General features: G+C 37.3%; 1 protein-coding gene across 6 annotated transcripts in view; it reads right to left on the bottom strand.

Annotated features, from left to right (window-relative positions):
* Nucleotides 1-15,557, bottom strand: part of LOC134534276 (uncharacterized) — a 23,935-nt gene extending 8,378 nt beyond the window's left edge. For all 6 annotated transcript variants that reach the window (XR_010075476.1, XR_010075477.1, XR_010075478.1 and 3 more), the window contains exons 1-8: nt 15,317-15,557; nt 12,904-13,068; nt 9,909-10,127; nt 8,076-8,217; nt 5,141-5,296; nt 3,635-3,992; nt 2,654-3,041; nt 919-1,058 (exon numbers count right to left, since the gene is read on the bottom strand). Coding sequence is in view for 1 of the 6 variants with exons in the window: in XM_063372588.1 (XP_063228658.1) it covers nt 933-1,058; nt 2,654-3,041; nt 3,635-3,992; nt 5,141-5,296; nt 8,076-8,217; nt 9,909-10,127; nt 12,904-13,068; nt 15,317-15,448 (1,686 nt within the window). In the remaining 5 variants the exon portion in view is untranslated. The remainder of the gene's footprint in view (nt 1-918; nt 1,059-2,653; nt 3,042-3,634; nt 3,993-5,140; nt 5,297-8,075; nt 8,218-9,908; nt 10,128-12,903; nt 13,069-15,316) is intronic.

The raw sequence follows: 15,557 nt of genomic DNA, 5'->3' as shown, positions 1-15,557 counted from the left end.
TTATTTTACAAATGTTAAGTTTTCACAACTTTCTCGGCCAAAGAATCTCAAAAACAAACACATTGTAGAGAAAAAATAAGTAGTATGTCTTTCTATCACCCAGACAACCACGTCTATACCTGCATTTGTTTTTTACTTTTCATACGCTTGATTTCTGAATGACTACTTGTCTTCAGCATCAAAATTTTTTTTATTTACACATACCTGCCACTTCCTGTTTAACAATAGTCAATAAGCCGTGTAAATCACTCAGTCACTCACAGTGACGACAGTGACACTAGAGAAACCTTCATAAATACATAAATAAACAAATGTGAAATGCTATGCTATCTTTTGATGACTAATTTAACCACTGACATGATTTTTCTGCACCTTAAGTTTAAATGCAGTGAGATAAAACAATTAGGAAATATGTAAAGTTATTTATATACAATTGGAACATCATCATTATAAAAAAAAATGTTTTTGTGTGAATTTTGTAAACAATTGCACCACTTTAAAGAAAATATAACTACTCATTTTTTTTAGGTCTCTACTAATATCAGATCCAATTAAAATATTTTCAATGATTTTTTTACTTAATGCATCAACAACTAAGTAGAATTTTGCTATCTGTAAACAAAACATCTAGGTTGAACAAAATAAAGGTTGTTAACTGTGGGGAGAAAAGTGATGAACGGATGAGACATATTTTTATTCAAAATGTTTAAATAGTTTCTTCTTCATACATGATTAATTAAACAAAACTGTGCATTAAATTACAAATTTTTGAAGTTTCAGCTAGGGGAAGAGGAATAAAAGGAACTATAAAGTGTTCAAAATTCCTCTTGTAGAAATTTCCAGGGATAAAGATGGAAAATGCAACATCTTGAAGCGATGTTCTTTAGTCACGGAAGCACGCTCGCCGGCGAGCCGTACCGTCGCTCGAACGATCAGCACAGAGTGATGCGCTTGATGCTGTACAGGCTGTCGATCCGCTGGTTCTGGGTGATTTGCTTTCCCGATCGCACCGCCTCGATCAGCGGCAGCAGACTCCTCATGCAAGTCACTTGCGCCAACTGCAACACCACGCAGCACGTCTCGCACTGTCTCCTGCGTCGAGACACGGTGCTAGCCAATGAGACAAGTTCTGGAGTTGGCCGGACCAAAAGGACCACTTCTGTCTGATACGGGTGTTGGTGTTTGTGTCCCAATATAGATAATCAACTGGTTACTTTACAGTGACCACGTACATTTAAAACCAAACAGCATCTACATGTAGCATCCATCTTTATTTGGATAAATTGCGAAATTATATAAGTACTTGGATATTTTTTACCAAGAGAGTGCCCATTTGGATGTGCATTAAATTGAATACGTCAAAGTGTAATAACACGTCACTGCTAAATAACTTAAAACTTTGCAATTACGGGAATTTCAATTTATATAATTGATGTTCTGAATGTTGGGAACAAAATGTAATAAATTATCCCCTGCCAATCTCATAAAATTCTCGAATACCAAGTGAAAAAAACATTTTTTTATTTTTATCTTTGTTAAAAAGTTATACTTTAAAAAGCTAACGAGATTATTGTACTGTTAGGACGAAACTCTGTGATCTTTTTCTTATAACTCAATACATATTTGACAATTGCAACGAGTACAAAACCATGTACTATTGTTTTGAAAACACTACACATCATAATATTACTAAAGCAAACAAAGGCTTTTTTTTTTTAAGTAATAAACTTTATTTAAGCAAAAAATAAACATCACAAAAAAAAACTTTCATGAGGGAATCGTAGGCTTCCAATGTTTTAACGCTTTGCGACATAACATAAAGCGTCACATAAAATGAATATCAAATGTCCTGGTGAAGTCAACTGGAATAACCTCTTTTATTGCATAATCATCGCACTCGCATAATCGCACCCATATCATTGAGCGTTAAAATTTGGATAAAAAAAAACCTCTTGCGTAAACGTCGCATGATGTTTTTGGTTCCGCTATTAGATTCCGAGCGCTTTGTGTGGTTATTTTTTTACGTATAAAACAATGTATTTTAAAACAGAAATCTAATATTTATTCGGACATTACCTCTTACTTATTTATTTAACGGAAATACGTAGTTGTCTGATGTGTAAATTTTCTTTTAAAAAGTTTTTAAACGTTATAACGCTCATTCTTTCGTCTGAGTCGCCGCGGTGTACCGCTTACAAAAATGTAGCCAGCGCTCGTTGCAAACATTAATGTTTGGTTATGTCACTTCCCGTATAGAGCTAGCAACACGTAGCCGAATATCGATATCTCGCTGAGCGCATGCAGCGCGTGCTCTCTGCCGAGCGCCAATTCAACTACATCTGATGGCCCGCACTCTTCCGTGGTGTGCGTACGGCGACAGTTACGCGTTCGTCCGGGCTCGCATTCGGATCACCGATTTTATTTTTCTATTTGAAGTTGAAAAGGTTTTTGTTGCATGACTTATTAATTTAAAAATGTTTGGCGTGCTCTTTTATACTTCACGTTTTAAATGAACGTACATTCCATGAATTGGATTTTGTTTTTTATGAATAACTTTATCTAACAAAATTTTTTTTTCCCGCATGATCGTCGCACCCCTACTTTTCAAACATGGTGAAAGGTGCGACGATGGCGTGAGAAGACGGGACGGTACCTGGTCGGACACGAACCGCCGCACGGCGTCGAGCGCGGCCAGCACGCGCGGGTCGCGGGCCAGCAGCAGCCCCTGGTAGTGGGCGTCGAGCAGCGGTGCCAGCCAGCGCGTGGCGTGGCCCGGGGACGCCAGCAGCGCGCGCACCAGGCCCAGGGCCAGGTCCAGGGGCAGGCGCCGCAGCTCCGCCCGCAGCTCCGCCTCGGAGAAGCGCGCCCCCAGCGCGGCGGCCAGCAGCGCGTCGTCGTCCCGCTGCTCCCCGCGCCCCAGGCAGTGCTCCAGCACGCCCACCAGCGCGGCCTCCGGCACGTCGCCCAGGTGCAGCAGGCACCAGCGCGCACCAGCCTCGTCACCGGCCGCCAGCAGCTCGGGCAGGAGCTGCCCCGCCATCCTGCCACACGCACAGACACGATCCACACGTAACTCTCATAGCATCACACAACCTGCCAGCGCGCACACACAGATCCCGCGTGCCAAACCCATCCCACTAGACACGCGCCAACCCCCGCCCGTCGATTCAAATGATTCTACACCGGTGTGTGGGGTGCGCCTGATTTTACAATGCACTCGGGAAGTTGTAGAAAATTCCGTTTCTGGCCTCGCCCACGCTTACTGCCCCAGGTGGCAATATGATGAATCGGCGGCGGAGGCTCCACGCTCCGGACCAGGCACACATCTCGCCAAATGAAACAAATGATCCAGGCACTTTGATACAAATTTTGTCCAAAAATTACAACAGTACATGACCTTTAAACATTATTTTTTTTTTTTTATTGAGTTTTGGTAAATGCTACACAATTCCATGATTTAACGTGCTTTGCGTAGCTATGTGGTGTATTAACTTGCAAATCTCTGTTATTTCGATTATAAACACAATTCACAGTTCAATCTAAATATCCCTAGTGATAAATATGGGCGGGCATTCCAGTGAGCCGGTGCAGTGAGTGTCCACTAGTCAGTGAAGAGGAGCTCGGGGACACTCACGAGGCCTGGGGGCAGCCGGTGGCCTCCAGCTGCTGCAGGCGGCGGGCGAGGTCGGGAGGGGCAGGCGCAAGGGCGGGCGAGGCAGGCACGGGGGCAGGGCCCCAGGAGGCCTCGCGCAGCTCCGTGACCAGCTCCACGTCACCGGGGGGCACGGACGGGCCCAGGGAGCGGTGGCTGCCCAGCACGGCGGCCAGGCGCTCCGGTTCCAGCTGGCACGGCACCACCAGCAGGTTGGAGCCCACGGCCATGAGCAGGTGCTGGCCGCAGCCCCACAGCAAGGGCGGGTTGCTGAACAGCTTCAAGTGCTGCTGGCACTGCACCAGGGCGAAGCGCACGTTGAACACCACCAGCACGGCCCCTGCACATTTCAAGCATAACACAGGAACCTGCGACATTGTGTTGGTGCTACTGCAGTCAAAACCTCTTTTCCTGTTAATGAGTTTTCATTCTTCACAAGCATCAATAATTTTATCCATTACCCAAAATAATCCACGGAATTTAAACCATTCACAAAGTTTTCCTGAATAACTAAATACACATAAAAATCTTGCAACAGAATTCCACTGTACACTGAAGTACTTTCACAGAAACTTTACAATTCTGGGATGTAACCTTTAAAATTAAATCACCCTGTGCACAGTTTTTTATCGTTGGTTAGTTTTCACCAAGTAGCTCATATATTACAACTCAAGTCTTATGTAGTTATGTACAGCAAGTAATATTTTTGGGTAATTAATTATCCATAACCCATAAGCTATAAAAGTCTGACTTTTAAACATAGGATATTATTTAATAATGAATTGTAAAATGTTTTTAAATTACATTTTCTATCCCTACGTGTACAATAATATTTCTTACTGACCACATAAATTTGATTTTTAAGGTAGCACTAATGGAAATAGGTATTTTACGTACAAAGTTAGGTTTTAAAACTTGATATATTTAATTCTGTTTGTTTGTTAGGCACAGCTATCAAATTTACAGCGAACTAATTACTGAGTGACAGCACATTTGTGAGGTAAGAGCAATGAGGCAGCATGATCGTATGCCGTCAGAAGCTAGAACAAAAACACTGTCTGAAATACCGGAAAACTAAGCCAACTAACAACACTTCATGTAAGCAGAAATTTTCTGGGTAAGCCTAAAATGGAGTATCAGTTTTTTTTTTGGATATAACTTGAATACAAATATCAATACATTCTTGAATTATAACTTTAAATTGAATACAAAAAAAAAAAGATGGTTTAAAAGCAATATTTTAACAAATACTTATACACAGTTTCATTAATGTCAATACCTTCCTGCTAATAATTTTAATGCTAAAACGTACACACTACCAAATTTTTAGAAAAATTTTTTTTCCAGTGGCTGCAAATGGCTAATTGTTCAACTGTTGTCAACTAATAAATAAATAAATTCAATGTGTGCGGATTATCCACCCAAATTAACTCCAGTCATTGAGCACGTCTAGCAGCAGTTAGGGTCGACTAATGCACCGGCACTGACCTTCCTCGCTGGGGTCGGCCCCGTACAGGGCGAGCTGGGACGCGCTGAGGGGCAGCATGGAGACGGGGTTGGCAGTACTGACCGCGGTCAGCACCGCCAGCGCCTCCTTCGCCTCGCCGGTGACCGCGGGCTGCACGAACAGCCGTCCGTCCGACCCTGCACCGGCCAATCAGAGCCTCCGGTCCCCGCGAGTGCTTACCTTTACTTGGTGGTGTGTCCGCCCTTTCGGGCATTTTCACTGTCATTTTTAGACGTGCATTTGAAAATTTTGATTCTGTCACGTACAACATAATTGTAAAAGACACAATAATTGAATCATTGCGATAAAGAATATGTAAAAATACCCTTCTCTTACCCCCCCTAATAATTGACAATACAACTGGAACAACTGATTAAATTTTATTAAAATATTATCATTTTAAATTTTAAAAAATCACTTTCAGCACAGCCTTCAAGTGTAGGTAGATTCTGAAGTATGTACCTATTTCTTCTGGAAATATTTTGTTAACTTCTATAAACTTCTGGAACATTTTAAGAAATTAATGTACATAACATATTTATCTTCTTCAATATTACCGAATGATCAATTATTTAATTTCGCTCATTTCCCATGTGGCGAAAATATGACGAATATTATTAAACTCAAATGTACCCACCATTGAATAACTTGGAACAAATTTCATATTATATGCCAAATAAAGTAATTACATATATAATTGTTTTTACTTTCAAGCACTATTTCTCATCCCTTGTACTAATAACGTGGTCATATAAAAATGTGCTTTTCATCAAAATTTAAGATACTATTAAGATGGTTTAAAATAAATTTGAATGAATTTGATACTAAAAAAGTTTTGAATTTTTTTTAAATTTCAACCCCGGTTTTATGGTGATAACTTACTTCATCAAAAATTGTTTTAGCTAAAGTTTAGGATTTATACAGTAAATTATAACAGATTTGATAGTAAGGAATGGAATAAACAGTTGTTGAATTACAAAAAAAAAATTGATAAGTCCCTTATTAGGAACACTATCAAATCCGTTCAAATTGTTTGTAAATCTTATAACTTTTATAATTATAATAATTTTATCATTTGTCTGTAACAATTTTTGATAAAAGAAACCATAATTGCAAACGGTTTAAAAAACCTGGCATTGGAATAAAAAAATTAATAAAACTTCCCAACCATGTACAGTAACAAATCTATTTTCATTTTTGTTTAACTTTCTAAATATTGACTAAAAATATTATTAAAATAAATTTTTATCAAACCAACCATTACTGCAAGGGGTGTAAATAACAAGATTTGAAAGTAAAAAATAATAATTAGTTTTTTAATAGATTTGATAGTAGCCTATATCTATATAAAAAAAAGTAATTTAATTTGGACTGAGAAAATTAAATTGGAAATTGAATTGGATAAAAATCTGATAAAATGCAACAGAACAAAATCGTTAAAATTTTCGACCACATGGTGACATTATCAGGAGTAGAGAAACATTATTGGCTATGTACAATCACACAACTTAAAACAAAATGGCAGCCTTAGGATTTTCTCATATATAACTACAGCTTAAGTGGTGTGAACAGAGGCGATGTAGTACATGGGAAAACGAGTGTTTAATAATTACTGTACATCAATGAAGAGGTGAATAATGTAAATATAGTAGTGTCAACTACCAAATTCACTTATTCAAAGAAAATAAATAAATAAATAAATAAATAAATAGGTATATGTACATATGTATGCACGTTTGAAGTTATAAATTCTTGGCTTAATAAAAAACTAACTTTAATTTTACATGTACATAATCAATATAAATAAAATAATAAAGGGACTGGAGTGATATTTTAAAAAAGATGGTAAAGTATAAATTCAATCAAATTAAACTATTTAAATAAATACTCAGTACTCCATATTAATATAAACATGTGTATAAAATTAATTATTTAATTTGGTAAAATAATTTAGATAAATTTTAATTAATAATGAAAATCAATAAATATGCTGAAAGTATATTATAATTTATTAATTGTCATTATTAATTACATAATGTAATAATTTATAATTCAAATAAATTATACATACGGGAACATAACCTCAATTATATAAATACGCTCAAAAAAGTTTATAAAATACACCACTAATATTGACAATTAATAAATGTTTTTAAATGATATGGACCAGTATTCAATATCAATCACTAAATAATAAGATTTAAAAGCACACATACACACATATAAATATTTTTTTTTGTATGTAGTTTTATTTTTTTCATTCTGCGAATATTTTGTTTCACGGTGCATGCACATCATAAAAATTCACTATCATATTTTTTTTCATAATGTGCCTAAAGAAACATAAATTAAAACAAAAAAAAAATTGGTTGTCTGTAGTCGGTTTACGGACGATAGTTTAACGTGACGTCAAAACAAAACATTGATGAAATGATTGCATACTTTTGTGAATAAAATTGAATCATTTTTTTTTGAATTATCACTATTGTGTGGATACAAAGAAGGAGTGAAATGAAATCTACAATTTAATTGATAAATTTAATTTTATTTGCACTCATTAAATCAAATATATTTATTACCTTAACGAGGAGATTATTTTAACTATAAATATGATACATGTTTGCTATTTAACTTGTTCCAATCTGTGTTATTCTGTTAAGGACAGGATGATGATAGGAAAAGTAGGAAACGAATGGGAGTGTTTCAAGTTTAATGTGCCTCGAAAAAGTCAAATCGATGGTTGTTCCAATCGAGTGGGAGAGAGATGGATGCGGCGCAAGCGTACAATGAGCGTAACGGGACAATGCACGTTACGGGACATTTTTTCGTGCGTGCAGCCGGTGTTCATCGATTTATTAGACGTTGTCACGTCAAGAATGGAAGTGAGAAGATGGAATGTTGGGCTCCGCCACTCACACAGCGAGAAGAGCCGGCAGGTGCCGTCGGAGGCGAAGGCATGTCCCGCCAGCCGGGCATCCGGGGCGTCGTCACGCGCCAGCTCGAACCTGTGCGAGGCCCAGTCCTCGGAGACGGGCACCGTGTAGCACCACGCCCGCCCCTGGAACCCCAGCGCCTCCCCGTCACACGCTTCCGAGCTACCTCCACGTGCCACTCACCTTTCATGCCGTGGAACTGGAGGTTAGGATTGCAATTGTAATTTTGGTACAATTGGTTACTTAGCAGGAATGAGCCACGATCAATATTATAATTAGTTTTTTTCAATAAACAAGACAGTATGTTCCCATTTCTACTCTATTATTTTTGGTCTGCTATTTATCTTTTGCTTTCGGCACGCACCGCTGGTAAAGAGAGGGGTTGGTTTACTGACAGGTTTTGATGTTTTTCGTATGACATTATATTTGGCCCTCTCTTGGCGAGCGTGTGCACGGTTGTCAGCCCTGGTCTTGAACTTAGAGGCCAGCGGGTGACAGGTTCCATTCATCGCAACTTGGAACATTTATAAGTTTTTATAACCCACTAAAACATGCACCGTGATGAAATTTAACAGGTTACCGCTACAAAATAAAACTTTCTTGTAAGCTACTTTTACACCATTAGTAGGGGCATGCACTTTTCGCGAAAAGATTCCGAGTATAGCTGAAAGTTAAAACACTGTAGCATTGTCTGTATTTCGTGATTGGGTGAGTTTCTTTCAGGTACATCTAATGTCAGTACAACCAATCACAGTAATTCAATACGGAAGCAAACGCGTCCTGAGTGGCTCGATCAAATAAGGCAACGACTTCTCCCACAGACGGCCGCCAATCAGAAGAAGGAAACTGCTGGTGTGGGTATACCTTGTTGCAGTCTAATAGGAGTTTAGATTTTTTCGCGAAAAATGCCTGCCCCTAACCATTAGCTGTGATGTGCGTGGTCATTAACTATGAGAAGACACTTTCCTTAATTCAGATAATTTCCAGGACTATAAATTAAAGAACACTGATCAACAAATACAAATTGAAATCACTAAAATAGATATGCCTTTTTTTTTTCAAGATGCAGCCATTGATCTTGCAGCCTTGGGAGACATTATAATCAGCATAGTTAAGTTGTATCATTCAACTGAATTTTAATGGCTTATGTGATATATGCTCATTTGGAGAGGCAAGGGTCAACAGGTTGGGTCAAATCTTCAGCTAAACCCATCTTCGTTTAGCAGCACGTAAGTTTCCAAGTGGCTTGGAGGCTATTAAGATCTCACAATGTAAAGACACAGTGCAAATCCAGTGATGCTAAATCTCATCTTTCCCTTTCCTGATGCACTGACAACTTCAAGTTTTCAAAAACAGCAAAATAATTAATTTGAGAATAGCGTCAGGAGTATTTTCAAATGAATTTTTTTTATTCATATGCTGTTAGTTAACTATATTTCTCTCACCAATGTTGCAGCACGGTAGAGTATCACCAAATATTAAATACTGAGATCTGAAAAATTCGCAATCCTTATAAACTCAAAAAATACAGTCATTACTGATGTTTAGAAGTTGAAATGGTTAATTCTTTTAGAAGAATTACTACGAAAATTGGCTCTCATTTTTAGTTTTTATGACTTTAACGACAAACAGTGCATCCTAGAGAGAAAAAATGCATCTAATAAAACTTGTTACAAAATTTAAATATGGAAAAAAAGTTCTGTACTATATTTTTTTTTATCTTCATCATTTTAACTTTATCGGTAAATCTCAATATTTCCTGTTGAGCAGCTGATTAGCAAACCCGCGGACTTGCGCCGCACACGGAAACACTTGCCTTCGGGGTCTTGGCGAGAATGGCGACCTGCTTGATGCCTTCGTGCACCACCAGGCGGCAGTCCTGTATCGCTTCGCCCGGCTTCAGGAGTGCGGCGGCGGGGGCGTTCTTCCTCGCCTCGAGGGCCGCGGCCAGGGGGGTCGCCAGCCCGCTTTGGAACACCACCACCGGGCCCTCCGCGTCGATGCCCGCCAGCACGCAGTGGATCGGCGTCTGGAACTGGCGAGGCTCCGGCACAGTTAGCATTCCTCCGTAACAACTACTCCCAGTAACAACAGTGTTGGGGAGGCAGGGGGCGGGGGAAACAATTTTTTTGACGTGACAACGTCTAATAAATCGATGAACGCCGGCTGCACGCACGAAAAAGTGTCCCGTTACGCTCATTGTACGCTTGCGCCGCATCTATCTCTCTTACACTCGATTGGAACCATCCATTTGACTTTTTCGAGGCACATTAAACTTGAAACACTCCCATTTGTTTCCTACTTTTCCTATCATCGTCCTATCCTCAACAGAATAACACAGATTGGAAGAAGTTAAATAGCAAACATGCATAAAAGTTATAGTTAAAATAATCTCTTAGTTAAAGTAATAAACATATTTGAATTAATGAGTGCAAATAAAAGTAAATTTATCAATTAAATTGTAGATTTCATTTCACTCCTTCTTTGTATCCATACAAAATAGTGATAGTTCAATAAAAATGATTCAATTTTATTCATAAAAGTATGCAATCATTTCATCAATGTTTTTTTATGACGTCGCGTTAAATTATCGTTCGTAAACCGACTTTACAGACAACCAATTTATTTTTGAAGGTTTAAACCAGGTATTTTTATACATTAATTTATTTTGTTTCTCACCATGTTCAATTGGAAGCCATACAACATGTTGAACCAGGAAAGTTATAACATCAAAAGAACCCAAAAGTCCAGCAAATCTGCTCATCTGACTGGAACTCAACCACAGAAAGGGTATATCCCCACAGGGAGAGGATTCTCCACAGAATGGGTTGTTCTCACGTAATTAAGATTTACACTACAGTCGGATTTTCCCACAGAATTGAAATTAACTACTTTTAATTTTAGAGGAGTACATATTTAGTTCAACAAGATCTACAATTTATCCAGAAAATTTAAATAAAATGATCTTGGCAAGTATATAATTTTTTCAATGATAAATCACAAGAAACATTAAATGACCAAACTTTTGTTGTTATTAAAATTGAATTAGCCCTTTCATTAAAAAAAAATTAAGATAGGTATTCTATTTAAAACTACATTATTTGAAATTTTTTTTTATAAAAATCACTTGGTTTAAACCATGTTTTAAACCAATGTGGTTTTAATCAGCCAACCCTGAGTAATAACAATATTATTAATAATTTGAAATTATAAACTTTAAAAGATAAACAAGGCAAAAATTATCCACATTTTCAACACCAGACTTATATTTGCATGGATAAAATAGTTACCAAATAGCTACACAGCTAAAAGTAACTGAATGAGATGGGGCTTAACATCTCATGATGAGATGAGAATGAAGCACTGATGGAATGAATGGGCGGGGGATACGGGAGTACACACATGCACCGCGTTTCTTTACTTGCAAACGTGGTGAAAGGTGAGTAACGTGACCAACCAACTATTGCGGTCCTTATTGGAATGTGAATTGAAGACATAATTTTAAATAAATTTAATGTAAAAAAATTATTTTTAAAAATGACTATAGGAGTAAACGACTTCTCAAAATTTTGGATAATTCTCCAAAAACATAAATTACTATAAGTAAAATCTGACCATATATGGCTGTTCGTTTGGTGTGTTTCATCAGTAAAAATAACATTAAAAAAAAATTATTAAGTTAATGTATTGATGCGATTCAAAAAGGCTAGTTGCAGGAAAGTGAAATAGACAATTTTAAGTAATACTGACTATAAGGTATTTAAGCTCGATACAAGCTTTTTGAATTGCATCAAAATATTAACATGATGATTAATGTGAAATGAAGGCTTCCGCAACTGCTATGATCAAATTTTACGAATTTTAGACACATTAAATGCATAGTAAACTGGGTTCTAACCCTGGACTCCATGCTGTTTTTATTAAAATTTTATTTAAATGCAATTAAGTAATTTTTTAATTAATATTTAAAATCTTTTCCAATGTTTTCAAGCATAATTAAATAAATTAAAAATGACAGACATAATTCAAATGGCCGAATCAGTTTTTTCTATAAAAATTAAATTTAAATGAATTTTTTTTAATTAAAAAAATTTTTTTTTGTAGGTACTATAATAATAATGGATTTTCAAAATGGCGACCAAAATTCAAAATGGCAGGATCTGTATCAAATAAATTTAGTGTCATCACAGGTGTGAAAACGCAAAACCAAAGCAAACAATTAAAAAAAAAATGAAGCACAACAATTTTTTTAGCTGGATGTATCGTAGCTAGACTCACGTAGCAAGAATTATTTTTAGGAGTCATGAATTATAGCTAATTAACATTAAAAGTTAAAAATGTTTGCACAAAACTGAGGATTCATAAACAAATGCGACAAACTACTTGTGCTCAAATTCAAACAAAACTAATCCAAGAAGAGTTCCTTGGCTTCTGCGTTGCAGCCGCGTCGAAGGCGAAGATGACTTGATGTAAGTTTTTGGACATACGCCATTGCTAAGCACTTTTTCTGTAGAAGAAAACTAAAAACTAAAAAAAAAATAAAAAATAAAAAATAAAAAATAGGTACCCAAAAGACAAAAAAACACAAATTAAGCAAAAAATTGCCTATTTTTATTTTTTTTTATTTTTTATTTTTCTTCTACAGAAAAAGTGCTTAGCAATGGCGTATGTCCAAAAACTTACATCAAGTCATGCACTCCCATTGCACAAATCTTTCAAAGATAATATGAAGGCGAGGATATCACCGAAGGTTCGGTCGCCGTCACCAGGGAGCACTGGTGCTGTGGGCGGGCGAGACCACGCGCACCCACCTTGTGCTTCTTGACGGCCTCCAGGCGCTCCTCGCTCTCCGACCACAGCCGCAGCTGGCTGTGCGCAAACACGCCCACGTACCGCCCGCCCACCGGGTCGTAGATCACCGGGCTCGTCAGCTTGTCCTTGGTGGCCCAGCTGCCGATCTGCTTCTGGTTCTGCAGCTGCGACACACGCCGGCACTCCTTCACCAGCACTGCTCTGGCTAGCGCTAGTTTGATTGTTTATTTATTTATTTGTATTCCATTGAGCCTTCTTTTGGTACAAACCATAAGACTATGGAACATGTCATTTTGCCTACATATTTACAGATATACATATACATACAGTTTTACATGTACACAGTTTTACATACACATATAGTTTTACATACACATAACTTTGAAGTAAAGCAAATAGTAATAAAATTTTTCAGTTAATCTGAATTACAAATATAACATTATTTATTGTTGAATAAAGTTAATTCCTCCCCTCGATATTTACCTATTTTGTGTACAAAAACAGCCTATATACTATGACATTAGATATATTTAATCAGCAAGTTAAAATACTGAACAAATCTGGAGGGGGTGCAGAGGAGAGCAGCTAGATGGGTGAAGGGCAAGTGGAGGAGATCGGACAGAGAAGGGAAGGGGGAGTGCAGTACCACAGAGATGATGATAGGAATGAGATGGGAGAGCTTAAAGGATAGAAGACAGAAGGAGAGATTGGTCGGTAAATATTTACAATCGCGGTAGATGCCAAAAAAAATGCTAAAAATCTGAAAATACTTTTATTCTGTGCCCTTTCACTTCCTCTTTTCAAAACAACCGGCGGAGGTAAGAAATTCCAAATACTTTAGGAGATATCGAATTTTTTAATTTCATCATATGTAGAGTCGCGGTAGATGCCAAAAAAAATGCTAAAAATCTGAAAATACTTTTATTCTGTGCTCTTTCACTTCCTCTTTTCAAATCAACCGGCGGAGGTAAGAAATTCCAAATACTTTAGGAGATATCGAATTTTTAAATTTTCATCACAATACCTGTGAATTCAGGCGGCCACCATTGTTTCTTGTTTACGAGACGAGTATGATTTTTTTTTCCGCGACGTAGGTGAACGACTACATTGTTGCTTGTTTAGGAGTATCTATTAAAATCTGAAAATACTTTTATTATAGTTATGTTAGGTTAGCTACATTAAAACACTTTAAAACACTATGGACGGTTAGTTAGGTTAGTATAGCTACATTAAAATAAACAGAGAAATATAAATATTAATAAATAAAACTGAGGTTGGCCGAAGGTAAATGGTTCGGGTGTAATCGGGAATGGCAGAACTTTATGTGCGTCTTGATTTACCGTTCGTGAATGCCTAATTAATTAAAATGGTCGATTAGGTCAAGTCATTTACATTATTAATACTTTCAAACTAAGCAGACATTAAAAATAATATAAATTAATTTTAATGGTTGTTTAGTTTTAAAGTATTTATAATGTAGCTGACCTGACCTAACAAACTGGGACAAAGGATGAACGGTAGGAACTCACGTAATTTTTTTACTTATTACTTGCGCAACAAATAAAACATTAAAATTTGAAACGTTAAAAACTCAGATACGTTAGAGGCGGGTACATTCCTTTGCCATTAGTAGAAAATGATGTATTCGTTCTACCTACGTCGCGAAAATAAAAAATCATAAACGTAAACAAGCAACAATGGTCGGTTCACCTACGTGGAAAAAAATCATACTCATCTCGTAAACAAGAAACAATGGTGGCCGCCTGAATTCACAGGTATTGTGATGAAAATATAAAAATTCGATATCTCCTAAAGTATTTGGAATTTCTTATCTCCGCCGGTTTTAATGTAAAGAGAAAGTGAAAGAGCATATAATAAAAGTAATTTCAGATTTTTAGAATTATTTTTCGCAAATACCGCTACTCTACATGTTCAAAATTTAAAAATTCCATATCTCCTAAAGTATTTGGAATTTCTTATCTCCGCCGGTTGATTTGAAAAGAGGAAGTGAAAGAGCATAGAATAAAAGTATTTTCGGATTTTTAGCATTTTTTTTGGCATCTACCGCGATTGTAAATATTTACCGATTGGTCAAGATGTACCAGGTGCTGAGTGGAGTGGGAGGATGGGGAGAGCTGGGGGGAAAAGTCAAAATGGGAACGCCTAGAAGTAGGAAGGAAAATACTAGGAAGGTTTTCAAAGAGAGGAGGAGAACAGAAAGGGAATAAAATGCGATGGTCGTGAGGACGGTAGGGGAATGGAATAGGCTGGAGGAGGAGTGTGTGGCGGCTGGGAGTGTGGACCAGTTCAGAAGGAGAGTGAGGGGAAAGTAGGGAGAATGCTTGCCACCGGGCACTTTGTACCCATATTGAAGCTATATATTAAAATAAAATAAAATAAATAGAATATAACCTTGTATCGTACGATCATGTTCTTTCCTAACGTAGCAATAACACAGTCATTATCTTCATCATTTGCCACACCCAATAAAGTTCTTTGCCCGATTAAGGGGCACAATACATATGGTTGCTTAAACTTAGCCATAGTGAATAGTTTGTCAAAACTTCATTGAAATTAATTTCTAGGCATTATTTATCGGCTGATCGCTTCACTGTTCTTTTCACGTGCGTTTTACCAGCCTCCGTCACGAACT

This window comes from Bacillus rossius, chromosome 7 (genome assembly GCF_032445375.1).
Source record: "Bacillus rossius redtenbacheri isolate Brsri chromosome 7, Brsri_v3, whole genome shotgun sequence".
Classification (NCBI taxonomy): domain Eukaryota; kingdom Metazoa; phylum Arthropoda; class Insecta; order Phasmatodea; family Bacillidae; genus Bacillus; species Bacillus rossius.
Note: the sequence above shows the minus strand (reverse complement) of the source record. Positions and strands in the feature narration are given on the sequence as shown.